Source organism: Drosophila rhopaloa, unplaced genomic scaffold, assembly GCF_018152115.1.
Source record: "Drosophila rhopaloa isolate 14029-0021.01 unplaced genomic scaffold, ASM1815211v1 contig_163, whole genome shotgun sequence".
NCBI lineage: Eukaryota > Metazoa > Arthropoda > Insecta > Diptera > Drosophilidae > Drosophila > Drosophila rhopaloa.
This window is the reverse complement of record NW_025335043.1, coordinates 2,568,074-2,594,894: the sequence shown is the minus strand read 5'-3', so window position 1 is coordinate 2,594,894 and position 26,821 is coordinate 2,568,074. Positions and strand designations below refer to the sequence as shown.

At 43.2% G+C, this 26,821-nt stretch overlaps 6 protein-coding genes across 10 annotated transcripts; 3 read left to right on the top strand and 3 right to left on the bottom strand.

The window, feature by feature from the left end:
- Nucleotides 1-2,816: 2,816 nt before the first annotated feature.
- On the bottom strand, nt 2,817-7,178 carry LOC108040275 (ubiquitin-protein ligase E3B). Of its 2 annotated transcripts, none has more exons than XM_017117684.2 (7): nt 6,773-7,178; nt 6,226-6,715; nt 5,789-6,169; nt 5,101-5,726; nt 4,923-5,041; nt 3,611-4,791; nt 2,817-3,551 (listed from the first exon to the last, which is right to left on the bottom strand). In XM_017117684.2, the coding sequence occupies exons 1-7, from the start codon at nt 6,925-6,927 to the stop codon at nt 3,267-3,269; spliced, it is 3,237 nt and encodes a 1,078-aa protein (XP_016973173.1). In that variant the 5' UTR covers nt 6,928-7,178; the 3' UTR covers nt 2,817-3,266. The 2 variants fall into 2 exon arrangements, with proteins under 2 accessions (XP_016973173.1, XP_016973174.1); XM_017117685.2 differs by having other exon boundaries at nt 3,611-4,788.
- A 596-nt stretch (nt 7,179-7,774) lies between these two features.
- Nucleotides 7,775-15,413, top strand: LOC108040264 (protein Smaug). 3 transcript variants are annotated; one of them, XM_017117666.2, is made up of 4 exons: nt 8,710-8,940; nt 10,379-12,845; nt 12,918-13,497; nt 14,413-15,413. In XM_017117666.2, exons 2-4 carry the CDS (start codon nt 10,477-10,479, stop codon nt 14,452-14,454), a joined length of 2,991 nt encoding a protein of 996 aa, XP_016973155.1. In that variant the 5' UTR covers nt 8,710-8,940; nt 10,379-10,476; the 3' UTR covers nt 14,455-15,413. The 3 variants fall into 3 exon arrangements, with proteins under 3 accessions (XP_016973153.1, XP_016973152.1, XP_016973155.1); XM_017117664.2 differs by lacking the exons at nt 8,710-8,940; nt 14,413-15,413 and adding an exon at nt 7,775-8,213 and having other exon boundaries at nt 12,918-14,399; XM_017117663.2 differs by lacking the exon at nt 14,413-15,413 and having other exon boundaries at nt 8,703-8,940; nt 12,918-14,399.
- Nucleotides 15,414-15,656: 243 nt separating this feature from the next.
- LOC108040266 (UPF0193 protein EVG1 homolog) lies at nt 15,657-17,403 on the top strand. Its single transcript, XM_017117668.2, has 3 exons — nt 15,657-16,016; nt 16,704-17,075; nt 17,148-17,403. Exons 1-3 carry the CDS (start codon nt 15,812-15,814, stop codon nt 17,321-17,323), a joined length of 753 nt encoding a protein of 250 aa, XP_016973157.1. The 5' UTR covers nt 15,657-15,811; the 3' UTR covers nt 17,324-17,403.
- Nucleotides 17,404-17,638: 235 nt separating this feature from the next.
- Nucleotides 17,639-20,062, bottom strand: LOC108040265 (protein phosphatase methylesterase 1). Its single transcript, XM_017117667.2, has 6 exons — nt 19,845-20,062; nt 19,585-19,783; nt 19,416-19,525; nt 18,473-18,784; nt 18,191-18,415; nt 17,639-18,130 (listed from the first exon to the last, which is right to left on the bottom strand). The coding sequence occupies exons 1-6, from the start codon at nt 19,916-19,918 to the stop codon at nt 17,821-17,823; spliced, it is 1,230 nt and encodes a 409-aa protein (XP_016973156.1). The 5' UTR covers nt 19,919-20,062; the 3' UTR covers nt 17,639-17,820.
- A 791-nt stretch (nt 20,063-20,853) lies between these two features.
- LOC108040282 (N-acetylgalactosamine kinase) lies at nt 20,854-24,383 on the top strand. 2 transcript variants are annotated; one of them, XM_017117691.2, is made up of 6 exons: nt 20,854-20,982; nt 21,736-21,914; nt 21,976-22,149; nt 22,877-23,610; nt 23,812-24,016; nt 24,073-24,383. In XM_017117691.2, the coding sequence occupies exons 2-6, from the start codon at nt 21,736-21,738 to the stop codon at nt 24,257-24,259; spliced, it is 1,479 nt and encodes a 492-aa protein (XP_016973180.1). In that variant the 5' UTR covers nt 20,854-20,982; the 3' UTR covers nt 24,260-24,383. The 2 variants fall into 2 exon arrangements, with proteins under 2 accessions (XP_016973180.1, XP_016973181.1); XM_017117692.2 differs by lacking the exon at nt 20,854-20,982 and adding an exon at nt 21,393-21,548.
- Nucleotides 24,384-24,434: 51 nt separating this feature from the next.
- On the bottom strand, nt 24,435-25,881 carry LOC108040283. Its single transcript, XM_017117693.2, has 2 exons — nt 25,796-25,881; nt 24,435-24,831 (listed from the first exon to the last, which is right to left on the bottom strand). The coding sequence occupies exon 2, from the start codon at nt 24,823-24,825 to the stop codon at nt 24,445-24,447; it is 381 nt and encodes a 126-aa protein (XP_016973182.1). The 5' UTR covers nt 24,826-24,831; nt 25,796-25,881; the 3' UTR covers nt 24,435-24,444.
- Between the last annotated feature and the right edge of the window lie 940 nt (nt 25,882-26,821).

Here is a 26,821-nt window from a genome sequence, read left to right as displayed (position 1 = left end):
TCCGGTCGGATGGGTTCCTCCCTCTCCCTCTCTCCATCCGATCCTCAGGTAGTCGCCCGACCTGTTCCCATGCTCAAGTGCCACTCGCCCGCTCTCTCGCTTCCACTCACTCTACGTGTATATCTCTTTGCCATTGGCTGCTTATCAGCGAGAGCTACGCCATCCCGCTCTCGCACGCTCCGCCAGATGGAACGCCATTTTCGTATCGTTTTGGAGGGGGTTTCGGTTCGGGTTCGGGCTCTTTTTCTGGTGACCTCCTCCTCCCTCCGGACTTGGGGCACGGCACCCATCTTGCTGCTGATAGCATTATATAGAAAGGGGAACGGCTATGGGAATGGGTTTTTCTGGGGAGAAATGGGGAAACGCTCTTTGAAGTCGCCTAATCGCTTGTAATATTTATGGAACTGGAAAACGTTTTGGATATGGGCCAACCAATAATGTTCGCTGAGATTACGTTCTTCTAAAAATGGGAAGCTGTAATTTTGTAAGCACGAGAAAAACCAGAAAAAATACATATTAATTTTGAGGAGGAATTTCGAAAACAGCACTCAAGGAATTTATTTAAAATTTGAATTTATAATTTGTTGAGTTTGTATTTGTCTTAGCATAACTTGTAATGTAATGTAATTTTAAAACCTCTAAAAAAAATTAAAACCTTTTTTTAAACCTTTTAAAAAATATATGTACATTTACATTCAAGTAATTTATATTAATCCAAGATTTACTATCAGTTTTAATTGATGTCTGGACTCACCCGTCTTTGTTTTATTATTAATTACATCAATAAATTGGTATTTGATGATTATAATTACATTTCTTTTCAATATCAATCTACATATGTCGAAAAATCAAGTTATTGAAAAACTCAAACATGCGGGACTAGCTTATATTAGGCTCCTAATTCTATAGAACATAAAATCAAATAACTTAATAATTTCAGTTCCAATTATATACTTTTAAAATCTATAGAACCTATTAACTTTTTAAATCCTAAAAATATAAATCTTTCCCATAGAGTTTCTTTGAAATCTGAGGAATATTTTCTAAAGTGTTCTTTAAGATTATTTAACATTTTGATCAACGGCATTTTTGAGAGCGCACTTGAGTGTCAAACCTTTGATATTCGCTGGATATATCTCGATGTCATGATCAGCACCCATCTGCTGCAGAGCGTTTAACTTATCTGCAATCGTTGTTGCATCTTGTAGATGCAACGAAATCTCGCCGCTACCGTTTGCACCAGAGGGGCTCTAAAAAGAGATCCGCCCCGTGATAACCCGGGCTAATCAAACCTTTAAACGGCACTTGATGCTGGGCCACAACAAATTGCGGCAGCCGGGAGCGGACTTCGAATCAAACTGGCGCCAAGCCACTGTCGCCTTCGAGCCACTTGAAAATCGGAGTGGGATGGGTCGGGAAAAGGGATACGTCTAACGGATCAGTCACTTGTTGCCCCTTGTCTTGTTCTGTTCTTTCGGGTGCCAGGGCGACGGTGGCGGCACAAACTCACAGGCGAGTCATAAAAATCATCACACTTTGTCCCCGAGATGCTGCCTCCTCATCGCTGGGAACAAAAGCAAGAGCCTCGAGGATGCGAGGATGCGAGTTTTATGGCCTGGTGGTGCGACGACCGCCGACTGTTTGTGTCTCTGCAGTTTTCGAAATTATTGTTATGATTATTGCCTGTTTGTGGGTCTGCTCTACAATTTGTTTGCTATTGTCTGGCCGCCTAAAGATTGGAGACAAAAGCGGGCTGACAAAACCGCAAAAGGACATCGCTTGGGGGTACGAAAATGGGAACCGGAACGGATCCCATAAAGATCCTTAACTATCGATGATCAGTATAAAAGTATCAAATTACCTTCGGAGATGCAGATTTAATGCAGAGATAAAACTATGAGACTGATATTTAGTGAAATACTGTAACCACCTTAAATATCTACATTTTAATATCTCAAATATAATATGGAAGTTTTATTTCACAAAATTCATATTTAGTTTGTCATGGTTTCTTTTCACTATTTTGCGAATTGCCTGAAGTTATAAATTTAATATTTTTCGAGCTAAAATAACTGATATGTTACAAAAACATTTTTAATTAAAACATCAAACTGAACAAAGATTGATTTTTGATCTCGATAATATATTTTTTTCTGAGGATATCTTGTTACTAAAATATCATTGGATTTTTACTTCAACTATTTTTTAAATTTCAAAAATTATAAAAAAAATGTAATTAAAAATGTTAAGATTTTTTCGAGTGCGTTTATTGTGCTGATTACTATTACATTACTATTTCTTATAAAATTACTTCAGCATTAAAAAATGATAATGGTTACATATTTTCTGGGGATTGCTTGGTATTAAAAGAAAGGTAAGGACCTTAATCCCTGCTCGCATTTCCATTACTCGTCTCCGGTCATTAGTCAGTCAGATATGCAATTTCCGGTAATTCGTAACTCGACTAGCTTTGCATAAACTCATTGCCATATTTCCGCTTATTCCGGACGGCCTAAGTGCCCCTGACCCGACCCAACAAAAAAAGACGACGGCGACGACCCTCGAGTGTGACTCAGGCAATTAGCGGAGGACGGGAGTTGAGGAGTTCAGGAAAGCAGGCCCTGTCCAGACGGATTTGTGTCATTAGCGCTCGCGCTGCTCGCCACTCGTGTCCGGCTTCATTTCCATTTTCATTCAGTTTTCGGACTGGAAAAACCCGGGGAAATTTGAGCAGCGCTCACTAATTGCATGTTTGTTATCGTAGGGAACGCGCTTAGGCTACCTTACGCAAGACAAATCTGATAAACAGCTTAAAATTTGCACATGAATCAGACACATAGATTTATTGTTGCTGGTTTTTTTTCGTGGTTTACATGTAACTTTTGGCTTACACTTGCACCGTACGTGGGTTAGATATTTGTTGTGTGCCATGCCACATTCGTTTACAGTATTTACTAGACATTTTCTCTTTTATCATTAGCTACCAAAATGGATTGTTCATTTCCGTATTTGTAATTCAGCTTGGTATTAGTTGTGTACTCTTCGTTAGTTTATTATAGTTTTATCACAGCTATACGTTTATATAATTATTTGTTAATAATTGTTTTTAAGATTCATTAAATATGTTTTCCAATTAGTTTGTGATGCGGCCACAAAACATTAAAACACATTTACACCGAATTGCCTACGAAAGGTTGCTTAAAAAGGAATAACATACAAAATGTAAATAAAGTAGGAAGTAGTGGGGGAAATCGATCCAAGCTGCTTTAGGACAATTCGAATCCAGTGTTGCTGCTCACGGCGTAGCGGAGTTTGTCGCGCAGCGTGGACTTCTTTTGGTAGTTGGGCAACTTCAGGAGGTTGAAGCAGGTCGACGAGGTGGGCAGGCGGTTGAGCGGATCTTTTTTGCGTATGGTAAAGAATCCTCGGATCACACTTCCAATTGTGTCCCCCGTATCCTCGTCATCACCCACCTCCACACAACGAATGGAGAAAGGCGGCTCCAGATGGGCGAAACCCAAAAGCGGAGGCTTCGAGCAGCTGGTAACAAACTGAAAAGTAGATTCTAGTTAGATAATCATCAATTTGCATTAATAAAATAACTACATACCTTTAAAAACAGCTTGCGCTCGTCCTCTGTGAAATCCTTGGCCAGGATGTCCCAGAGCCAGCCCACCACACGATGTGAGTCGTGAAAGCCACCATAATACTGCGTATGCTTTCGCAGATCCTTCAAATCTAAAGGCACCGTGTCACCGGAAATTAGGCGCTGCAGTTCGGGAGGTGAGAACAGGGATAACCATTCTGGATTCACGATGCTGCGGAAGCCACGATTGAAAGCTATTGTCTGCTCGCGGATCTGGGTGTTCATGTGGAAAAAGGCCATGTAGTGAATGTAGACCAACTTGTTGTGATCATTAACCACACGCGCCTTGCCACCGGGATGCAGTTCATGAGTGACAATCTTGCCCATCACATCCTGGTCCACGGAAAAGGTCAGGTTAAGATCGGCCACGTCCTGCTTGTAGTGTTTGATGAAGGTTAGACTGCGATACAACTCGTTGTCCAGCGATGGCAGCTCGTCCATGCAGGAGTAGAGAGCCTGCTGTGTCTGGCCGAGCAGCTGGGAGAGGAAGAAGGAGGCGAACGGGACGTCCACTACAATGCCCTCGTACACCGCCTTGCCCAGCATGCGGCCCACGAACTCAAAGAGCTGCAGATGATTGTCCTGAACGTAGGAGATGGGCGAGGGATATAGCCGCTGATCCGAGGTAGTCTTGAAGAGATTCAGCGACGGATCGAACACCTTCTTGAGGGTCTCCTCCAGGAATTCCTTGAACACTCCATCCTGGTCAATGCCCGCCTCGTGCAGTCCCTGCTGGTTAATGAACCGCACCCGGATAACACCTTTTAGTGCTTGAGTGGGTTGGGCGGCCAGTTGCCTATACCCATCCTCCACAATGCGCTCTCGATGGATGACAATCAGGGCGGAACGAGGTGAGGCACAAGCACTCTCCGTTAGACCCATCACCGCCTTCTCGTTCTGCACGAACTTCCGGAACAGCTTGACCCGATCTTCGTGCGGTATAATGTGAGGCATCTTGGCCAAAAGCAGCATAGCGTTCCGCTTGGCCTTCTCCAGGTCGTTTATAAACGTCGAAGGCTTCACCTCCGGTATGAGCCAATGATTGGGTGGCGTAAACGGGCGACGGCAATCGCGGCGGTAGAGACAGAGCATCAGCGTGTGCAGCGAGAGGAAAACCGGATTAAGAATAATGTTTTTGGCACCTGCTGGAGATTGGAAGAGATTCCATTTATTATTAATTCTTACATGCAATAAGTCTTTCCAAAAACATTTAAAAATATTTCAAATGATTGGTAAGACTTCTTAACAAACAAAAAATAGATTCATTTAGACTTACCCAAAAGATTGTCATTAATCAATTTGTAGAGAATATTGTTAAGGAAATAGGTAAGCATGACATAATCGTTGAGCTTAAAAGGATTTTGTTCCGTATACATCTCGTATTCATCCAGAATCCTACATAATTATAATTTTTTAGTTCTGTGTAACTTAGTAAGAAAAAGTAATGAACATACGTGACGTAGTGCGTCATGCAGTCGCAAAAAAGCATCAGCATGGCAGTTTGGGGCTTCTGCAGGTTAGTCTCGGACTTGAGCAGCTCAAGATACTCTTTCATGCCGCAATTGGGACCCAGGGAAGTAATTAGCAGCCAAATATCGTACAGCACATTGTCGTTGTAGCAGATGCCAGTCAGGATGTCCAGCTTCATTTGAGAGAGTGTGTTGAGAGCGGCATAGTACATCCCGCAGATGCGGGAAACCTGCACCACATCCGCGTTGTCCAGCTTGCGCCACTGCTGTTTACACGGTTTGCAGGACACTCCACCCATTAGGTTAACTCCTCTCGTGGAGCTGCGCTCCAAGGCCCGACGCAGCAGATTCGATGTGGATGGCTGCTGGGGAGACTGGAACTCAATGCGCTCATAATTTTTATTGATTTCCTTCAACAGATCCCCCAGCAACAGCTTTATACAGCGATGATCCCACAACATGTGAAACTGCTTCTTGATCAAAGCCACATTCTGATTCTGAGCGGGCTCTGGGCCGGGAGTATGCCACCCCAGCAGCTCGTGCCACTGTGTAAACACGCCCTTGGTGGTCACCGTGTTGGGTATAAGCTCTAGTAGCGATGTGGTGGTTTCCTGTTGGCAAGAATGTTATACGATTATTGTAGATGTTGGAAACTACATTTCGTAAAACTTACAGTCAGTAGTGGATAGGCCAACTCCTTGGACTCCCCTTGGCCATCAATGTTAAACAAATTTACTATGTTTCCGAGGAACGCCAGGGACTTGGTGCCCGGCATGCTAGCGCCGAACTCCTCGAACCATTGCAAGTCCCCCGAAATACTCAGAGCCTTTTTTAGCAGCCCCAAAGACGAAAACTGCTCCAGGCATTGAGGCACACTCTGGTGCAGATGATAGATTAAAGCGGGTACAGAGAGTATCTCCGACAAAAACTTGGTAAGGAGATTTCGGCTAAAGTTTCCATCGATTAAAGGCCGCAGGCAAAGCGTGATAATGGCCACCAAGGTAACAGGCTTTACGGACAATTCCTCACGCACAGTGCCGCGCAGCAAAACGACCTGGAAAATAGTAAGGGATGCATATTATTTTAGGTGATTAATTAAAACGAACTTACCCGCATGGTTCTGTAAAAGTCGTGCTGCACCAAATGTCCCTGAATGTTGCAGCAGACCTTCTGCATGGCCGGCTGCAGCTTCTCGAACTGGGCATTCCTGAGTATCGCCCAGGATTTGGGCGCCGTGAAGACCACCAGTGTGTGCAGGAAGAGGGCAAGCGACAGACTGTCGGCATGGTTCTCCGGCTTGAGTACTGGCAGCAAAATCAGGCAGTTGGTGAGCAGTATCTTAATGTGCGCTATCCACGGCAGGCTGCGTTCCTTGAACAGGCAGAGAGCGGCGTAGGAAAGCTTGGTGTTCTCCGCCTCCATTGCCTTGATGATGTAGCGACAAATACGCTCCAGACGCTCCCGAGAGGTCACATCGCTCTTGTCCAGTTTGATTTGGGTGAGGTAGCGCCGTAGCACCGGATAGACAGTGATGGCCAAGAGTTCCAGTTCCACATCTTTGTCATCGTGATTTTCGGTAAATATAGCATCGAAATCCAGTCTGCAAGATAGGTTTTAAGTAAATCTTAGTTAGCTTAGGATGGTGGGCAGAACTTACATGATCCGCTTCTGGTACTTCCTGCGCGCCGCATATCCTTTGAGAGTGGACTGAAGCAGGATGGCCGCCAGCTCGCGACGCTTCTCCAGTGCCCGCTCCTCCCGCGCCGCCTTTGTTTGCTCCAGAAAGCTGGTTTTTTGGTTTTGAGCAAACATTTCTCTCTGCAGCAGTTGATGGTGACTCCGATGTGATGTGTTGTTGTTGCTGGGGTCGTTTGTTTTCGTTGGGATTGTCGCTTTACCGGGACGATACCTTCAGAATGAATTACTTTCTAGAGCTGCGCGCTGACCCAGAGCTTTGATTCACTGCATTGCTAGATTTTTTCTGCATTGTAAATCCAGCAAATTTACAAAAATCGCCTTTATTCCAATTGGACTTGCAGTGTGTCCGCCTATCCTTCCCGTCAAATTACCGACGAACCTTTTCAGTGTGGCCAGATATGTCAGAGCAAAACATTTCCAACACTACAAAAAATCCGTTTTGTGATCTAAATGATCAAACGAGATACTGATAGCCTTTTCCAACAGCCCAAAGACGTGAACTGCTCCAGGCATTACCATGACATGGTAACAAGGTCCTTTAGAATCGAATTCGGTGCAATACGTTTCAGGATAACTCATTTTGTCTGATCGGGACTTTTGCATATTTGCTGAAAGCTAAATATCGTTGTTTAAGTGTAACTGCAGTAAACTTTTTTTACATTTAGAAATTTATAATAGAAGTTAGATGTTGTTGATCCAATATTTTATTTAAAATAAATTATATATATTTGATGGCTTATTAATATGTTTTATTTTTTGTACTCAAATAAAATTAACATCAGCAATAAAAGTCATAAAAAGTAATGTATTTTTTAACTTATACATTTCACACCTATGTTTAGCTCTTTTCTAGCTAGAACAGGCATTAGACAAAATGGGTTGAGTCACCACTAGGGTAGCTAGGTCCTAGTCCCAGGGTTTCTTTGCTAATGAAAAGCAATTTTGCATTTCCTTCATTCGGTCACACTTAAAGTGCGTTTCTCGCACAACGCTTCGTTCGCGTGAATAAATAATTAATTAATTGCTGAAAAAATGAAATAGCTGGCGGAAACATGCATATAATTAAGTGCAGCAACAACCGTGCGCAGTTCTCCGTAATCAGGCGTTTGTGAAAACACGTTGAGTGTTCGCGCATGGAAGTGTGTGGCTAAAAAAGGCGAAGTTATGGTTTAGCAAAAACAACAAAGCTAAAGCCCAAAAGTGCTAATAAAAAGTACACACACCACACACACAAGCGCGCGAGCAAAGGTGAAAATTATAAATTAATAAATGCGCGACGCGATCCGATAGCATATCAAATTAGCGAAATATGCTCGATTCTCAAACTGATCGGATCAAAACTGTGAATTGCAACAGAAAATAATTTCAAGGTTTGCAGCAGGCGAATAGAAGGCGAAAAGGTAATTGAAAAATAGAACAATTTTGGCACAAGCGCAGTGTAGCTATATATTTTTGTTGTCTGGCCGACCGTGGCTAGGTGGCTGGCTGGGTGGGTGGGGCGTGATTTTGGGGGCCAATCTTCTGTGTGGTGAAAACAACAAACCCCCTTGAGAAGCCCCCTCTTCCCTACAGCCCCACGCCACTGCAAGAAAAAGACGGCAAACGGAAAGTGAGTGCAAATAAAAACAATTGAAAGGGGAATGTAATGCTCGCTCTCTCATGTAATTTACCGCAATTTCGCCCGTGCATTGCTCAGTGTGTCACTCTCACTCATACACATATGCCAGCAAGGTCTGCAGTGTGTGTGTGTGTGCTCTCCCCATTTTCTTGACAGCAGCATCATCATCGTTCCGTTCCCTTTGGGCTGTCAGAAAAAAAGGCGCGCGCTCCTTTTCGACCGTTTTGCTCTCCCTGCTACCCAGCAGCTCCACCATTTTCTTTCTAAAACGCTGACGCCAGCGCCAATCATTCGCCATCAGCCGCTCCTCCTCCGCGGTGCTCCCCACTGCAGCTTCCAGTGCAGTCTCGTCTTCCAGCTTTGCTAATTTGAATAAAACAATTCTTCTTTTGTGTCTCTGCAAGTTGCAGATATCAAATTTATTCGTAACGTAAATAAACGTTAGGAATATGCCAATGTATTGCGATCGCGCCTGCTGAAAACGCAGAAAAATACAAATCAAATAACGTGTGAGTTCCGAGTATCCTGTATGTGCCTAAGTGTGTTTGTGAACTTTCAGCGTTTGTTGAACTTTGGGAATTTTTTGCAAGCCGGTTGAAAAATAACAGCAATTGCAGTGACGCATAACCTCAAAGATCGACCCGGGCATGCACAAGTACCGTTAGATCGAAGCGCGCCTTGGCTCTCTTCTGTACTCTCGGTCGCGAAAAAATGTGAAATTTCAGTTTAATAAACGTTAAATAGTAAAAAAGTTAACATCGGTAAATTCCGAAGCAGTAGCTGTGCTTTTAATGCAGTAATTGGGGCCCGTTATGTTTTAGTGCTTGCCCACACACACGCAGGCACTAATACAGGGGCGGCTGCTTTGCCGCTGGTTTAAATTACAGTAAGCACTCGATTAGTTAACTGGTACAGAGAACAAAATATTCATAAAATCGTTACATTCTAAATCCGAAATTCTTTGATATTAATTGTTAAAACCATTTGTTTAAGCGAATTCATTCTATTCTCGATCTTAAAAAAACATGGTTAATTTTTTAAATCGTGCTTTTCCTAATTGTTCCACTCAAAACCCATTGCTATTGTGAGGTCTATGTTTCGTGTGGTCACCGTATAACAGTAGAAACACGGCAAAAAAAAAAAATCGAAGAAAGTCGCCAGAGCAAAAACAACAACAACAACAACGGCGGCAGAAGAAACAAGATTCGAAATGAGCACACACAAGCAATGGCAAACGAAACTAAATGAAAAGTGCGAAACTGTGCAAAAAACCTAACCAAACTTCTCGCCCCTTCTGCTCTTAACCCCTTCTTTCCCCGGCACGGAAATCGAAATCCAAAGTCAAAATTAACGATTTCGTATTTGAAATGTTTGTTATTTTATTGATTTATCGTCCCTCGTCACTCGCGCCATCGAAGCGAATCGGAGGTGCTATATATTTGTTGTTTATTTGCTTTCCTGATAAGCCAGTCGACCAATAGTCCGATCGGCGGACCATGCAAATGCTAATTTCCATTCGTCAATTACAGATAATTGTTGTTGCTGCCGCACTGCTGTCTCCGAGCTTGTAAATTTAACAAATTAGCAAAAACTGATTTGATTAAATTCGAACGTTATTTGCGGCTTAAAGTTTATTTTATAATCGCCACACAGCACTCTAATCCCGAGTGGAGCAATGGCGACAAATTCGTGGAAACTAAGAGAAGTGATTGATACGATCACGTGGTTCGAAATAGGGAGTATTTTTCATTTGGGAGTTAAGTCATCAAATTGGGCTTTACTTAATTTATTAAACTTTTAAAGAGTAATACAGTTTCTTCAAGGAAACATCTTTAAATGAAATTAGGCTTAACTTTGATCTGTTAATGAGTATTATTAATTATTGTGTGTTGTCATCAAAGTCATTAAATTTCTAAAAACTTGTTGACCCCTTATCTTTTCTTACAGGAACCGCAACCAAATAACTACAAAGAAGCCGTAACAATTATAATACCATAAATTATAATAGACACTATCCCCAAAACAAGAAGAAAACTAACAACGAGATGAAGTACGCAACTGGAACTGACAACGCGATGACCTCCGGCATCAGCGGCCACTCCAATAACTCTAACAATGCACTCAAAGAGATGCAGCCCACCACATCTACGCCTACTGCAGTCCACAAGGAGGCCACATCCACAGCCACGACAACGGCGACACACGCCAATGGCAATTCCAATCCTAATTTAAATCTCAACCAGAGCCAGCCGCCCAACGCGCTGTTCTGTGAGCAGGTGACCACAGTGACAAATCTCTTCGAGAAGTGGAATGACTGCGAGCGGACCGTCGTGATGTACGCGCTGCTTAAACGGCTGCGTTACCCGAGCCTAAAGTTTCTCCAGTATTCGATCGACAGCAACCTGACCCAGAACCTGGGCACCTCGCAGACGAATCTGAGCAGCGTGGTGATCGACATCAATGCCAACAATCCGGTGTACCTGCAGAACTTGCTGAACGCCTACAAGACGTTCCAGCCATGCGACCTGCTCGACGCCATGTCATCCTCCTCGTCGGATAAGGATTCAATGCCGTGCTACGGTAGCGATTTCCAGATCACCACATCGGCGCAGTGTGACGAGCGGAAGCTGTATGCCCGCAAGGAGGACATTCTGCACGAGGTACTCAACATGTTGCCACTTCTTAAGCCGGGCAACGAGGAGGCCAAACTCATATACCTGACCCTTATCCCGGTGGCGGTTAAGGACACCATGCAGCAGATTGTACCCACGGAGCTGGTGCAGCAGATTTTTTCGTATCTGCTCATCCATCCGGCGATCTCCAGCGAGGACAGACGGTCGCTGAATATTTGGCTGCGTCACCTGGAGGATCATATCCAGGCGGCGGCGGCGGGCCTGACTAACCGCAGTTACTTCCTGCAGCCATCGCCGCAACTGGTCGCTGGTGGCAGCTCCACAGGCAGTGGTAGCTGTTCCTCTTCGGCGACCAGTTCATCGACGGCCTCCTGCTCGTCGGTGGCCTCTTCTTCGCTGTGCCCCGCGAGCGGTAGCCGCTCCTCCCGCACCAACGACTGGCAGACCATCGCACCGCCCAGTAAACAGCTGCAGAACAAGATGACCGGCGATTGGCGGGGCAGCGGAGGTGGCAGCTCCAGCAGCTCGATCAATCCACTCTGTGATAATCTAAATGGTATTACCCTGAACGAATTAGCTTCTAGTCAGAATAGCCTCGGACTGTCGCTGGAGGGCAGCTCTTCGCTGGTCAACGGTGTGGTTGCCGGAGCGGGGTCAATGCTGGGAATCGGTGGTGGCGACGACCATGACACGTCATTTAGTAAGAATGGCACGGAAATACTCGATTTTGACCCGGTCACAGCGGACATGGGTGAAGCCTGCGGTCTGGCCAGCACGAGTCTTTGTGGACGAGCCGGTGGCAACCCGGTTGACGATCGATTGCAGCCTCCGCCGCATCTCCAGCAGCAATTGCTCCAACCTCCCCCTTACGCATCGATCCTTATGGGAAACGTGGGCGATCAGTTTGGAGAAATCAATCGCTGGAGCCTTGACAGCAAGATCGCAGCTCTAAAGACACGCCGGTCCAACAGCCTAACCACGCAAACGATCTCCAGTTGTTCCAGCTCGTCCAACTCGTCGGTAATCACGGTTAACGATAACTGCTCCAATTCCACGGAGAATCTGGCCCAGTTTGCCAACAAGCCCCGGAGTTTCTCCCTATCCATCGAGCATCAGCGCGGAGCCTTGATTAACAGTGGATCGGATACGCGTCTAGACGAGTTCAAGCCTAACTACATCAAGTTCCACTCCCGGAACGTGGGTATGTCGGGAATAGGCCTGTGGCTGAAGTCTCTGCGCCTACATAAGTACATCGAGCTGTTTAAGAATATGACGTACGAGGAGATGCTGTTGATCACCGAGGACTTTCTACAGAGTGTGGGAGTAACGAAGGGCGCCTCTCACAAACTGGCCCTGTGCATCGATAAACTAAAGGAGCGGGCCCACATTCTTAATCGGGTGGAGCAGGAGCTGCTAACGGGTCAAATGAAACTGAGCACGGCAGTCGAGGAGCTGACTAACATTGTGCTGACACCAATGAGGCCGGTGGAGGCTATTGGGCCGCCAGAGGAAAACATCGGACTGCGCTTTCTGAAGGTTATCGACATTGTGAGCAACACGTTGCAGCAGGATCCGTATGCTGCGCAGGACGATGAGACACTAGGAGTGTTTATGTGGATTCTGGACCGTTCTATTCATAACGAGGCATTCATGAATCATGCCAATCAACTTAAGGACTTGAAGTTTAAGCTCTCCAAGATGAAGATCTCCATGGTACCCAAAATGCATCACGTTAAGCCAGCCGGCGTCGGACCAAATAATGGCAATATCAACAAACCGAGGTATGTATTTAGACATTCTGTCAGAGAATTGTTTTCGGTAATGTAACTTTGCCATTTCCTTTTTCGTAATAGATGGAACGGCAAGACTCGCAAGTGCGATACGAAGAATGGCAGCAACGACCGGATTAACAACCGCAAGAACTCCAATGATATGCTCAACTTCTCGCTAAATTGTCTGCAGCACCCGTTGCCTCACCATTCTCAGCAGCCACCGCCTCCACTGCCGCAGTTCGACTACAACGGCTACGGCGGCGGTCCGTCTCATCAACCGCAGTACAAGAGCTCCTCGTATCCTAGCTTCATGGGTAATCCCCAGCAGCAGCCACCACCGCCGCCGCCGCCCAACAAGTCGCACCATCATGCCCAGCAGATGCAACAAATGCTGCAGCAGCACAACCACTTTCCGGCGTTGCCTCAGCAAACGCCTCCGCAATCGCATCGTCGATCGCTGAATAACCTTATCCTGGTGGCCGGTGGTCCGCAACAGCCGCAGCAATTGATCTTCAAGCCAGGCCAGGGAGTGCTGACCAACAATGGATCCAACGACAACCTGGTGATGGAGCGCAATCAGCAGCAGCGAAAGCATAGCGGAAACGGAGGAGTGTGCAGCTCGGAGCAGCAACCAAAGAAGACCATGGCCGCCGTTGTGATGGTTAGTAATCAGAATCAGAGTCAGGAGCAGCACGATCCGCCACAGATCCTGATCAACAACAACAATAATAACAACAGCATGCTGAACAACAATTTGATTAATCAGCAACAGCTGCAACTGTTGGCAGCAGCAGCCGCCGCCGTGGGGAGTGGCAGCTGTTTGTGCTCCAATGGTGGTGGTGGTGTAACCGGTGGTGCCTGTGTCCACAATATCTGTCACCAAAACAGCAAGAACAACAACCATGCCGTGGATCATTGCCTGTCCCAGCCACAGCTGGTCAACCTGGGCATGTCGCCCCATGTCACCGAGTACAAGATGAACGATTTCAAGAGCCTGGAACAGCTCGAGACATTGTGCCGCCAAATGACTGAACAGGCAATGAACTGAGCAAGGTTCTGGGCTGTCTGAATGATTGGATTGTAATGACGTTTGATTTGTGGCTGCCAGCAGTTTTTGTGTTCACCTAGCTTTGAACCGTGTTTGAAGTTTGATTTCATAACGAACATAAATGTTTTTATATTTAGCTTTGTAAGATTCGTATCTATGTTTGTCGCGTCTAGTTGTCCACCCTGCGCCCTTTCACAACCCGTTTTGTAATCGTTTTTAGTTAGTAAGCCGCTAGTTTGTTTTAATGTTAAGTTTATTAATTGTGTGCCAAGACGTCCCCAAAGATATGATCAGCTGGCCGGGCTTGCAGGACCAACGGCTGGCCGTTGGACTTGCAGAGTCCATGCTGCACTCCCTGAAGGAAATCCCCATGTCAGCTGTCAGCGGGGGCGTGGCATCTTGCTGTCAATGTTATTAATGTCTAGGTTTCGTAAATGTTGTCGCCATCTATGTAGTTAAACTAACATGCCAAGCCCCTTAAGAAAAACTCATCGCAAACACACAATACAGTAACTTCTCTCTATGTAGGAAAATTTGGCCAAATTTGATCAACATTTTACGCTATTCTAATCCTAATCACACCATCGACTATATCACCATCAACAACGTCGCCAATTGAAAGAAATGCCCCGCTAAACGACGACGAAAAAGGTTTATCTAGTAAAAATTATAAAATGAACTCTGCATCGTGACCATGAGACTGACTAAGATTACTTTTCGCAACTATAAAAACTAGAAAGAAGAAAGCTGGATGGAGAGGGAATTGAAAAGTGAGAATTGAGAAATTAGAGCTGAGAAATGTTTGCGCGAATCAAAACTAGGCTTGCTGAATGAAGTAGTAGTCACATAATGGATATGTTTATATATACACGTACACATAATTTATTTTAAATTAAAAGGAACATATTTGCTGAACCGTAATTGCACCAGAGGAAATCGCAACACAGCGGAAACAACCACTAGACTAAACTTTAATCGTGAAGAGTTTCAATGTTTCACTGTTTGTGTTGAAGAATCGGAACCACATATTGTATTTTGTATAAGTAGCGTAAGCATGTATTGCATACTGATCATGATCACCATTGTCATTGATTAGCTTATCTCTACTATTACTATTATGTTTGCTTTAGTCAATTGTTTATCATGTAAATGGCAAGCCAATCACTCGATATGTTATGTTTTAGTTGTTTTTAAAAAAATTATATATATTTATATATACTAATGTATGTCGCATCATAAGCTTAGGTTCAAAAAAAAAACGACGACGACGGGCGGAGCTGAAAAGAGAAGGCAGCCAAAAAAATAACTACCATAAGAGCGTAAAAACGTGTAGTCTAATTGTAATGTAAAAAAACGGAACAAACGCATGTGTAAATCTTGCTTAAAAATGTTTTTGGTTTTTCTAATTTCATGTCGATATTTCCAAAATAGTTTTGTTAGCAACAACCGCAACTCTGTAAATCGCTGATGCTTTTATTTATTAATAAAAACCTATTGTACGGCCAGTTGGGATACAGAAATAATTGAAACCTAATTGTCAAACTTTAGCAAGTTCAAAACGATCCACAAAACTAAATGGCTTAATGTAAAGTGCAACTACTCGTAGACGAATGTGCATAAGTCAGTTAGATGTTCGCAGGGGAATGAAGTTTATCAGAATGCGAGTGTAAACCAAGCGTGTACCTACCCACACATATACACACATACAATACCTACATATATTTATTTTCAATAAATTATTTCGAAATTAAAAATACACATGCTGTTTGCCTAACAACCCAGGTTGCCATGCGTCTTCACTTTGTTGTCCGGCGTAAAACAACTTCACACCGAGGCCAGCCTTCAAACACGCCACACGAAATTGTCGAAGCTATTTTCTATATAGACTAGTAGAACTTTCCCGAGCAAAAATTATTAGATTTTCAGAATGAGCCGACATCGCTTCAACAACGTTCAGGTTAAGGCGCTGCCCGGCGGACTTATTCCCCACCAGGAACCGGAAGCGGGTGGCGACCAGCCCAGTTCGCAGAAGATGCCGATGTGGCCCAGCGAACGTATTGTTCCTGGCGGCGCTGGAGCCTTTCACTCGGCCAAGGTGCAATATAGCAAGGAGACGGCTGATCTGATCCGATGTAAGTCCCTCGACAGGAATATAGTTAAAAAAAACAGGGCGTATTTAAATTTGCTACCCGTTGCTCGTTAATATTAAAAATGGTTACTTAGCTTTAGTAACTTGAGCTTTGCTCAAAAAGAATACATGGGTTTAGAAGAATATACTTTTTAGTCGTTTTAAGAAATCTGGGATCGCTTTCTCTTCTTGTTGAGAACCTTTTAGTTCACCGTGAGGACGAGAATATAAACTTCCATATCTATATAAATGATTTAATGATTCGTATTTTAATTTTAGGCAGGAAAGGAGGAAGCATGCTTTAGCAAGCCGAAGTTTATATAACCTTGCAACTATTTTTAAAATTAAGTATTCTATAACACGACTATCTGTCGATTTTTATACGTCTATGTTTAAAAATTTTCCCTATACCTTTTTCCATCGTTCCTAAGACAGCTAAAAGATAAAGTCGTCCGATTTTTTTGTGGTCAGATCCACCCTTTCCGACTTATTACTACTGGCAATAAAGAAAGATTTAGCGACTAGTTTGTGTAGAAACGGACAGACGGGCACGGCTAGATCCAACTCCTCCTAGTTGATCAAGAATATATATACTTTGTAAGGTTGGAGACGTCACCATCACTACGTTGCAAACTGTTTACGGAAATTATAATACCCTTCGAAAAGCTCTATAATCTTCCCACTTCCTTAGTGCTCGTCAAGGAGTCCAAGATGTCGATGATGGTTCGCAAGCAGATCGATGAGAGCCTGCGCAACGGGGATCCTTTGCCACTGCCCGAACCGCCCCGTCCGAACACCAAAAACGATCCGGATAGAGAGACTCTGGCTATATTGGACCGAGCACGAAATGCGAAGCGGAAGAATCTCCGCCAGATCGAGGCGAGCGGTGCCTACAAGCAGAGCTATTATCGCCCGCCGACCGACAACCGGATGCACGGGGAGAAGGCCAAGTCTCAGCTTCAATTCACCATGGCCGGCACTCATCTGCCGGATCCGGCGATCAAGCCACGTCGACGTCCCCGTGAGGAGCAACTAGTGACGGAAGAGGACCTCATAAATGAGCGTAAGTTAGAAGTTCTTAATGGACCCAAAACAAGCCAATTTATACAATTAAAATCTTTATATTCTTTTGAAGTGCTGGACCAAATCAACGAGCGCGCCGAGTGGTTAACCGAAATGGACTCCATGGGCCAGGGCAAGAAGTACCGACCCGAGATACGCGAGCAGATCGCCGAGCGCCTACGTCGCATCCAGGCTCTAGAATCCAAGATGAAGATGAAATCCGATGGTGGCTTCCGTTTCGTGGACTAAATGTGTTATTCTCCTATCCAAGTTTTATGGGTTCCTTGCGACGAGAAAACCAATTCAATAAATTTCAATATTTATTCGAATTTTGTGAGATTTACTGTTAACACTCGATTAATAAATAGCTTTATTCAACTTATTTGCATTCATATAATTTGGATTTCGTTAAATTTTCTTTTGATCTGGCACATATTTAATACACACTCATTATAACAATGTAAGAAGCCCAAACGCAAGCACTTTCGACTTTAGATTTTGGCAAAATGAGTATAAAGTACAATGTTAAAAATTCATAAGGTTTAATTAAAAATACCGAATAAATTGCTGGATTATAAGTATATGTGTATATAGAATATACGGCTAAATATATCTGGACCTACGCACTACATTTTGTATATATATATGCACGCATCTGTTAGTTCAAAGAGTAAGGTTCCTCCATTCAAAAATAGACTTTTGTGACCTCAGCTTGTGCTCAACCATGGGCTCAGGGGGTGGTTCGTTTAGCACGACGGCATGTGACACCGAAATTCGCTGGCCGCCTCCGCAAAGCGATTCCGGATCAAGTACCCGCTGATCACCTCGGCCACCTCGTGTGGACGGTCCTCGTGCACGGCGTGTCCGCAGCGGGCCAACACCTGCATTTGGAAGCGGCCTTGCATTTGGCCAACGGTCAGGGTGCGGTCCAGGCCGTCGATGCTGGCCAAGAGCAGCTGCTTGGGCAGGCGCAAGTTAAGGAACTTATCGCTCAGCCCCGAGAACCAGCCCACCCAGTACTTCTCCGACTTGGACAGATCAATGCGCCAGGTGTAACTAAGGGATATATGAAGTAAATTGGTAGTTTGCCCAAGCAAGGAGTTAAGCCACTTATACTTTTTGGCCGCTTCGGTCATTGATTTGGTCGTGATGGGCTTCTTGAAGTCCGTTCCAGCTGCTGCGCTCTCTGGGCTGCCATCTGCGGCTTCATCGCCCGGCGGGGACGATTCCTCGTCCTCCGAAATGCTAAACGGATTGGGAAACATACTGTTGTGGTGGGCCTCCTCTAGCACGTCATCGGGTAGTGGAAGATCATTCGTTGCAAGTTTGTTCGTTGTACAGCTGATTGATATTCAATGATTATCATTTTCGAAAAAGTCCAAAGACTGTCTAACTCACTTGATTATCTGCCCAGGCATGGACACTTTGGCGCTATCCACATTGCGCACCTGGCCGCTCCGGATGCACCATTCAATGGCATTCGGAATACTCTGGAAATACTTTGGACGGGAGCGCAGAAAGCTCTGCATGCTGGCCAGTGCCTCCATGGCGGTGCCCTCAACAACATCGATGACGGTTATGCCAATCAAATTGGGCACCAGAGCCATGTGGGCAAAGTGGACGGCGATGGCGCCGCCCATCGAGTGTCCAACCACAAAGAGTTGCGGTTGCTCCTCAGGGTAGAGCTTCAAGATTAAGTCGCCAATGTCCCTGTTTGGAATATTATACAAATTAATAGAAAGCCTCAAGATCATCGGGTTTATTTAAGCAAAAAAAAATCATAGTAACAACCAAATAAAAAGTTTTATAAATTAAATATTTATAATTATATTAAATAATATTTTAAAATTATAAATATTATTATATATATTGAATGCTAATATATATATTTAATATTTGTAAATATTACATTTTTAATATTATCTAAGAGTTAGAAATTTATTTAATCCCTTGCTATTGTTATACACATATTTTTGATAAAACTGGATTATAATATACTTGTTTACCAGATCTTTATGTATTCACATAGAACGACCTCATTTAAAGTTTCATGCGCTATTTTTATAAACTTAGAGATTATGCAAATTTTGCCTGCATGTCTATACAGTTATTCGTTGTTAAAGAAAATATACAACTGAAGTGATAAATCTTCAAACAGTCATGGTATTATTTCTAAACCGACTGAATATACCAACATTTTGGTCCGAAAAACACTTCTAAAAATTATTCCTTTAATAGGTTAAGTAATATTTATATATATATTTTTTAGCAGAAAGAAATGCTAAAATAATTCTCATCAAAATTAATTAAATTGTTTGACTTTCGGGTGGAATTTACTCACTTGGCCAGCGTATCAGCGGAAAGATCGTCCTCGTCGTCGACAATGCTATCCCCATGGCCGCGCAAATCGATGCACAGGCACTGGCAGTGGATCATGCTAGTCACCTCCGACTTAAGTTAATTACAAGATTAATTAATGTATCAATCACAAACCAGCAACAGATACTTACGCAGAAGTGGGCCCAGGTGAGCGCCGAGTAGCCACCGCCGTGGAGCAGGAGGAGCACTGGACCCGGCTTCTCCGGCTTCTTGGTGCGGTAGATCCGGAAGGTTCGCTGCTCATCCACCTGAACGTCATCCTTCTCCGCGAAGAACTCGCTCCACAGGCCTGGCTTGTAGTCCCGAATGCGGGACTTCTTAAACGAGTCCCTGCAATTGGGCAAATCGGGTAGTAATTGCGAACTCCCCCATCCCAGAATCCTCTACTTACGCTCTACCGATGCGCCCGCCAGGAATTGTGGGTGGCAGCTTGCCCTTCAGCATCGTGCGCTGTAAACTCGACATTGATTCGATTGTCTCCGCAACGGGGTCAACAGGTGGTGCTCCTACGATGCAGGTGCAAGTGTTTATTCGCACTGCTGTTTCTGGGAAATATCCGTTTTCAAAAACAAATAAAATAGCTCCAACGATGATACAGTTGCAGTGTGACCGCAGACGAGAAAACAAATTTGACGAGAGCTGGCAGCACCCCTGCTAGAACTTTATTTGGCAATGCCTTCATCTGGTAACGCCTTACTTTAACTGATTTTAATTCAAATTGGAAATTAAATGCGTCTTCATTCCGATACTATAAAATTTGATTAATAGGTTTTAGCACAACTATGCGTCGAAAAAAAGCATTCTCCAGTTTTAATCATCTGAATGATTACTTTATTTTTATTAAATTATTAAAATTAAATATAGTTCAAATTTTACATATTTATTTATATTTATATATATTTCAATCTTTGATTAGTTATCATAAGTTAGTCTAACAAAAAGGTACCTGTACGAATCACAAGTACTCCACAGTGAATTTGCACGAACCTTATCAGCATAGCAAATACTTACCTTAATGGCAAAATAACGGCCTAAGTAATGGCCTTTCGTTAAGTGGAAGCCAAGAACAACATTTAAAGCGGTAAGCATTTTAAAACACGTTTTTTAGAATGCCAACAAAAAAATGTTTGGATGTTATTAAGATGTTTGACCTATTTGACGGCAAAGACAGCTAGTTTTAAACAAACAAAGCTCTCAACGAGTTGCTACTGATACACACATACAGTCAGACTTCGCTTAATGGAACAATGAGGTGTTTTAAATAAGTTAACACAAATTACGAATAAAGTATCTTAAAATGCCAACGATCTTAGTTTTAACACAAAAACGATTTCCTGATAAGGAAGTTTTACTGTATTATTCATTGAATTCCGGATTAAACAAAAACGGAAACAGCACGGGCCGGATTGTTCAGTTGCCTGATGGAACGCGACGTGCTCACACCGAAAACTAGAACTCTGCGTTGATAAGGCCTGAAAACAACTCGAAGTTATTTTGACCTCATAAAAAGAAAGATAAGACATTGTTGGGTATGTATCGGCAGTGGCGCTAAAATCTTAACAAAGTGCATCATATATTTAAAGTATCTTTGTTGTGTACAATAAGCTTTACAATAAGGTGAAAATTATGGATTTGTCTAATTGACATTTAAGACTTTATTCTGTTAGGTTAAAATAGGTGTGTTAACAAAACCACTTAATAACTTTAAACTTTTTTTTTAGTTCAAGTTTTGGTATTATCATGAACATTATTTTAGATTAGCCAAGGAAGTCTGAATATAAAATTGTTTAAAGTCAATTTGGACAATTATTAAAAAACATTTCAAATGTTAAAATTTGCCACCCTTAAGGGTTAAAGTTTTCGCAAGCCTGGCAACTTCTAAAAAACAGCTGTCGGCTATTGCGCTCTCACTCTTGGATCCCTGTCCTTTTCATTTGCCGGCAGAATTGCACTTTTGCACTTGTTTTTCCCAATTAAGCGGTCAAATTGGCGTCAATCTAAAGTTTTAGTGACTCTGACGCCGCTTCCCATACTGATAACCGGAATGTTAGTACATCACTTTGTGTGCTAATAGCTATTTCGACATTTTGATAAGGTGAGATGGGTTGATAAGCTAATATTTTTTGCACAACCACAGGTGCAACTGTTGTTGTTGGGGCTATTTGTTTACGTTCATATGTAAATTTGTTTTGCCCATAAATTCAGATTAACCAGTTGCGACACGTTTACGGTTCGTCGACTGCGAAAATTAAGTTCGTTATTAAAGTTTCACCCACCCACAGATGAACATGACCGCCAACGGGAACGGAACTGCTCAGGTTTTGGGAGCCGGCATCGAATTCGTGGCCCAGCAGAAGCTTCAACCGGGATCTAAGATTTACGAGCGCGTGCAGCAACTGGGCGCGTTTTTTAAAAAGCAATTCGGAGAGGATCCAGAGTTCTTCGTTCGAGTGCCAGGCAGGTGAGTTGTTTCTTCTTTTCTATTAAATGAATAACCCCCCACTGATAATATCTATTCCTAGGGTCAACATCATAGGCGAGCATGTGGACTACTGCGGCTATTCGGTGCTGCCCATGGCAGTTAGCCAGAGTATTTTCCTCGCGGTTGCCAAAAACCCGGATGACAGCCAACTCCAGCTTAGGAATCTGGAGGAGACCAAGTTCCCGGGCTATGATGTGGATCTAAAAAAGCTCAGGTGGGTGATTCATCTAACAATAGTTTACAGACCTTAATCACCAGAGATCGGAAAAACCTGCCACGTTTAATAGACATTTGTTTTCTCTTTTCTTTCCTTTTAAGTTTTGAAAAGATTTAAATGCCGGAAATATTATGCTTGTCATATAATATAGTTTTACATATGTAATATTTATATTTCCGTTCATTTTTTGAAAATTTAATTATGATCTGCTGAAAATCTTTATAAGCTTAATCACCAGAGATCGGAAAAACCTGCCACGTTTAATAGACATTTGTTTTCTCTTTTCTTTCCTTTTAAGTTTTGAAAAGATTTAAATGCCGGAAATATTATGCTTGTCATATAATATAGTTTTACATATGTATATTTATATTTCCGTTCATTTTTTGAAAATTTAATTATGATCTGCTGAAAATCTTTATAAGCTTTAAGCCACCAGCAAAGAGGAATGACTGGGTACGTGCGAGAATATACTGCTTATAACAGTACAGTAAACTATAGGATATAGTCAACTCAAGGGAATAATCTGAAATTATATAAAAGCAACACCTTAGGCAAAAACCGTTAGAAACACACAAAATGTAACCCATAATTTATTAAGTATATAAACATATTGATATTTATTTATATAAAGTTAAAGTTTAAAACTATACGCTAACTAAGAGCAGTTATTCGTAATTGAGAACGACCAGCTAAATATTTTCATTTTTCAATTTCCCTATTTTAGTATTGAGCTGCCAAAAAGTGGAGGACCGGCGTGGTACAACTATTTCCTGTGCGGCATCAAAGGCATACAGGAGAACCTGGGCAGCCAGTGGAAGCCCGTCGGAATGCGCATTGCTGTGGACGGCAATGTGCCGCTGGCTGCAGGACTGTCGAGTTCCAGTGCCATGGTCAGCTCCGCTGTCCTGGCAACTGCCCACGTTCAAGGTAAGCAGCTGGATCGCAGGGAGCTGGCTTCCATTTCGGCCAAGTGTGAGCAGTACATTGGCACCCACAGTGGGGGTATGGATCAGGCTATCGCTTACTTGGGACGAGTAGGCTGTGCTCACCACATAGAGTTCCATCCCAAGCTCAAGGGCACTCCGGTGACATTGCCAGCGGGCAAATGCTTCGTGGTGGCTAACAGTCTGGCGCAAAAAAACAAGGCCGCTTCATCGGATTACAACGAACGAGTGGTGGAGTGCCGACTGGCCACCCGATGGCTGGCCAAGCAGAAGGGTCTGATCAACTGGCAGGACATTGTGCGCTTCATAGATCTGGAGGAGGCTTGCCAAATGGATAACGAGACTTTCGAGAAGTTGATTAAGGACACCTTGACCAAGTGGAACTACACGCGAGCGGATATCTGCGAGGAGCTGGGAGTCACCGAACAGGAACTTGAGACCAAGTTCCTCTCCGCCAACACGCGCCACATGGAGCAGTTCAAACTGCGTCAACGTGCTCTGCATGTTATTCAGGGTGAGTTAATCAGGGTTTTAAGATTGTATCGGAAACATTTTTCTGATTTTGCACATTCATGAAATTAATTGATCACAAAATGAATAATTATACTTAATGATTAAGACATTGACAGCACTCTGTTATTGATTAAATACCTTAAAAATATTTATCAATCGGATCACGAGTTCACAAGTTATTGACTTTATTTTTGCTTTGCAGAATCCGGTCGCGTGGCGAAATTTCGGAAGATTTGTGAGCAACTGGCCGTCGGACCCAGTCGGGAAGGTGCCAAGCAACTGGGCGAGCTGATGCGACAATCTCACGAGAGTCTGCGGGAGCTCTACGAATGCTCCCATCCAGATGTGGAGCGCCTGATTGCCATATCCAACGAGCAGAATGTTAGTGCTCGCGTTACAGGAGCCGGGTAAGAAGTTAGAAAACCTTGTAGCTCTCTAAACTAACTGAAATGCTTTATTTTAGTTGGGGTGGTTGCATAGTGGCCATGTGCGATTCCGTTGAAGCGGCTGACGAGTACATAAATGCTTTGAAGCGGGACTATTACGCCCATCTGCCATCCCATCTCCTGGAGCGCCATCAGCCCAACAACTTCAGCGAAGTTGTCTTTGCCACACTTCCGGGAAACGGAGCCGAGTTATATATACAGTGAACGTTTTTCCAGCATTTAATCCAACTTGTATACCAAAAGCCCCTTTCAGTCACTATAATTCGGTGGTCATTTATAGAGAAAACATTTAATATGTATGTACAATATATTAACAATTTAAAAGCTAGAATACAACAAGGCACGTGGGAAACGGAACTCATCTGGGCACGACGGCAGCTTTGAGATTTCTATCTGCGACTCAGGTAGCCGGCGTTCTTGAACAGCTTGTAGACCTGTTCCCTCGGAATTTTCTCAGCCTCGCGATGCACAACGGCCATTTCCTTCTTCGATAGCAGGGATTCCTTGGCCAGGTTGGCGGCGATCACGGGATCATTGTAGAATCGCGCACTCTTCGATAGCTCGGCCGGCAACTCCGACTCCCACTGGGCATTCCTAACCACCGAGGGATGGGCATCGGCTGTGGCATATCCTTGGTACGGGTTGGCCGGTTCGTAGGAGTGTGCGACCGGCAGACCCAACCGATGGTGGTAGAAGAACTGGGCCCGAACCGAACTCACGGCCAGAACCAGACATCCAGCGAGCAGCGCTACTTGGCAGGCGGTCAGCATGATTTGCTACAGGAGGGGTGAAAAGGAGCAGGAGCTGGCATTATTGTCCAACGTTCTAATAAAGCGATACGGACAGATTTATTGCCGCCGGTCAGTGGCAGTTTTTAATCTACAAGTCGGCTGTCAGTTTCGTGCGTCATAAATTATGTACGGGAAAATCAATTATCGCATATGGCCAATGGAGTGGGCAGCGCGGAGATCTTGGCTCAGACTCTTACAGTTGCTAATCCGTGAACTTTTTTGCAACTGGAACTGGCTTTTTTATTGATAAGAATTGGACTGGCTGCGAGCTAAAGCGAGCTTTAATTGTCAAGCGTAGAGTGCTCCAATTTGGTCTGAACAAAGCAATCAAATACAGTGGCCTCCATCGGATTAGATTTAGTCATTACTTGTTTATTTTGGAACTGTGGCATTTAAAAAATTATATATTTCAGATTTAGATTAAGAAAGTCCTTAGAATTTATTTATTAAAAAATTATTTATGCCGCTTCTAATATTTATTCAATTGATTTATTTTAAATGAGACGTTCCTTAAAGATTGATTTGATTGATTTTCTATTTAGAAATAATCCTTGACTATTCCTTGAAGTCACTAATTTTCTGTTTGTTTAAGTATTCAGTAGTGATATTTTTCGTTTTATAATTTAATATTACTTTTGATCGACTGGAAATCTTAGATATGCAGTTTCATAAAAGTAGCTTGAACTTTTACAAATGAACTTCGAGCTTCTACCCTGAAATAATCCTTGAAAAGGTGACATTGTTCGAAATCCACACATTTTTCTAATTTAATTAAGATCACAGCCACTGTTCATGCATGTTCACTGGGACTATGCGCCATTAAATGCATTTACATATTCCAAGTCCATTTTGATACTTTGATTCAGCCAAAGTCAAGGTTACGATCCCACACAACCGAATCGGATTTCGGTTCTCCAAAGCACCCACTCGCACAACACACTACACTCACTTTGATACGGACTTATTTCAGGGGCTAATCCTCGGAGAGAAGCACTTCAACCGAAACTGGAACACCTGGGTCTGGGTGAAGTTGAGACTGTAAACTGATCATAGAATATCGAGGCGGCGAACTTTTATTCGCTTGCCGTTGAATGCCACAAAAACGAGTTGAACTCAAGTTTGTGAGTCAACCGATTTCGAATCTCGCTCAAAGTCGCTTCTGAGCGCCGAGAATGAGTCAAGTTTTTCAGCTGGCTGCTTTACATTTTATTAAATTAATTATGGTCGGAGCGGAGTAAAGGGGACTGCAATCTGGTAGCGACTGACCTAGGCCTAGGCGCTCAGATCGAGCAATTAAAAACAATAATATCTGTGTCTCCGTTTCTCATGCTCCATAAAAGCGCCCCCCAAAAAAGGTCGGATTGCCTGCCGGCAGCATTACGCATGGGAAAAGTTTCAAAGATATGTACAAGTATGTGCGCCAAATAAACTCGGAAAAATAGTTTATATATTAGTACAAACAAGAAAGGAAAGCTAACTTCGGGCGGAGCCGAAGTTGAAATACCCTTGCAGAATATTCTGCAAATTATATTCTCCAAAATTATTCATATGATGCATTTTTAATACTCATAAAAAATCCCACCTTCCTAACTTTAAAAACACCAAAGTTATTTCATTTCCGATCAATCAGTTATATGGCAGCTATAGGATATAGTCGGCCGATCCTTATGAAATTTAATATGTCGAATTGATTGGGCAAAAATAAAACCCATAGAAAATCCCAACTTCCTAACTTTACAAACACCAAAGTTATGGCATTTCCGATCAATCAGTTATATGGCAGCTATAAGATATAGTCGGCCGATCCTTATGAAATTTGGTAGGTCGGATTGATTGGCCAAATATAAAACCCATAGAAAATTCCAACTTCCTAACTTTACAAACACCAAAGTTATGACATTTCCGATCAATCAGTTATATAGCAGCTATAGGATATAGTCGGCCGATCCTTATGAAATTTGGTACGTCGGATTGA

What these genes read in the sequence shown, in the direction of transcription:
- LOC108040265 (XM_017117667.2), bottom strand. Translation starts at nt 19,918, where the DNA reads ATGTCGAGTTTACAGCGCACGATGCTGAAGGGCAAGCTGCCACCCACA. An exon ending in GGCGGGCGCATCGGTAGAGC is followed by an intron (nt 19,784 to 19,844) that starts GTAAGTAGAGGA and finishes GCCCAATTGCAG; the next exon opens with GGACTCGTTTAAGAAGTCCC. An exon ending in ATGACCGAAGCGGCCAAAAA is followed by an intron (nt 18,131 to 18,190) that starts GTATAAGTGGCT and finishes TATATCCCTTAG; the next exon opens with TTACACCTGGCGCATTGATC.
- LOC108040266 (XM_017117668.2), top strand. Translation starts at nt 15,812, where the DNA reads ATGAGCCGACATCGCTTCAACAACGTTCAGGTTAAGGCGCTGCCCGGC. An exon ending in GACGGCTGATCTGATCCGAT is followed by an intron (nt 16,017 to 16,703) that starts GTAAGTCCCTCG and finishes CCACTTCCTTAG; the next exon opens with TGCTCGTCAAGGAGTCCAAG. An exon ending in AGAGGACCTCATAAATGAGC is followed by an intron (nt 17,076 to 17,147) that starts GTAAGTTAGAAG and finishes ATTCTTTTGAAG; the next exon opens with TGCTGGACCAAATCAACGAG.
- LOC108040282 (XM_017117691.2), top strand. Translation starts at nt 21,736, where the DNA reads ATGAACATGACCGCCAACGGGAACGGAACTGCTCAGGTTTTGGGAGCC. An exon ending in TTCGTTCGAGTGCCAGGCAG is followed by an intron (nt 21,915 to 21,975) that starts GTGAGTTGTTTC and finishes ATCTATTCCTAG; the next exon opens with GGTCAACATCATAGGCGAGC. An exon ending in GTGGATCTAAAAAAGCTCAG is followed by an intron (nt 22,150 to 22,876) that starts GTGGGTGATTCA and finishes TCCCTATTTTAG; the next exon opens with TATTGAGCTGCCAAAAAGTG.
- LOC108040283 (XM_017117693.2), bottom strand. Translation starts at nt 24,825, where the DNA reads ATGCTGACCGCCTGCCAAGTAGCGCTGCTCGCTGGATGTCTGGTTCTG.
- LOC108040264 (XM_017117664.2), top strand. Translation starts at nt 10,477, where the DNA reads ATGAAGTACGCAACTGGAACTGACAACGCGATGACCTCCGGCATCAGC. An exon ending in GGCAATATCAACAAACCGAG is followed by an intron (nt 12,846 to 12,917) that starts GTATGTATTTAG and finishes TTTTCGTAATAG; the next exon opens with ATGGAACGGCAAGACTCGCA.
- LOC108040275 (XM_017117684.2), bottom strand. Translation starts at nt 6,927, where the DNA reads ATGTTTGCTCAAAACCAAAAAACCAGCTTTCTGGAGCAAACAAAGGCG. An exon ending in AAGTACCAGAAGCGGATCAT is followed by an intron (nt 6,716 to 6,772) that starts GTAAGTTCTGCC and finishes CCTATCTTGCAG; the next exon opens with ACTGGATTTCGATGCTATAT. An exon ending in TGCATGACGCACTACGTCAC is followed by an intron (nt 5,042 to 5,100) that starts GTATGTTCATTA and finishes ATAATTATGTAG; the next exon opens with GATTCTGGATGAATACGAGA.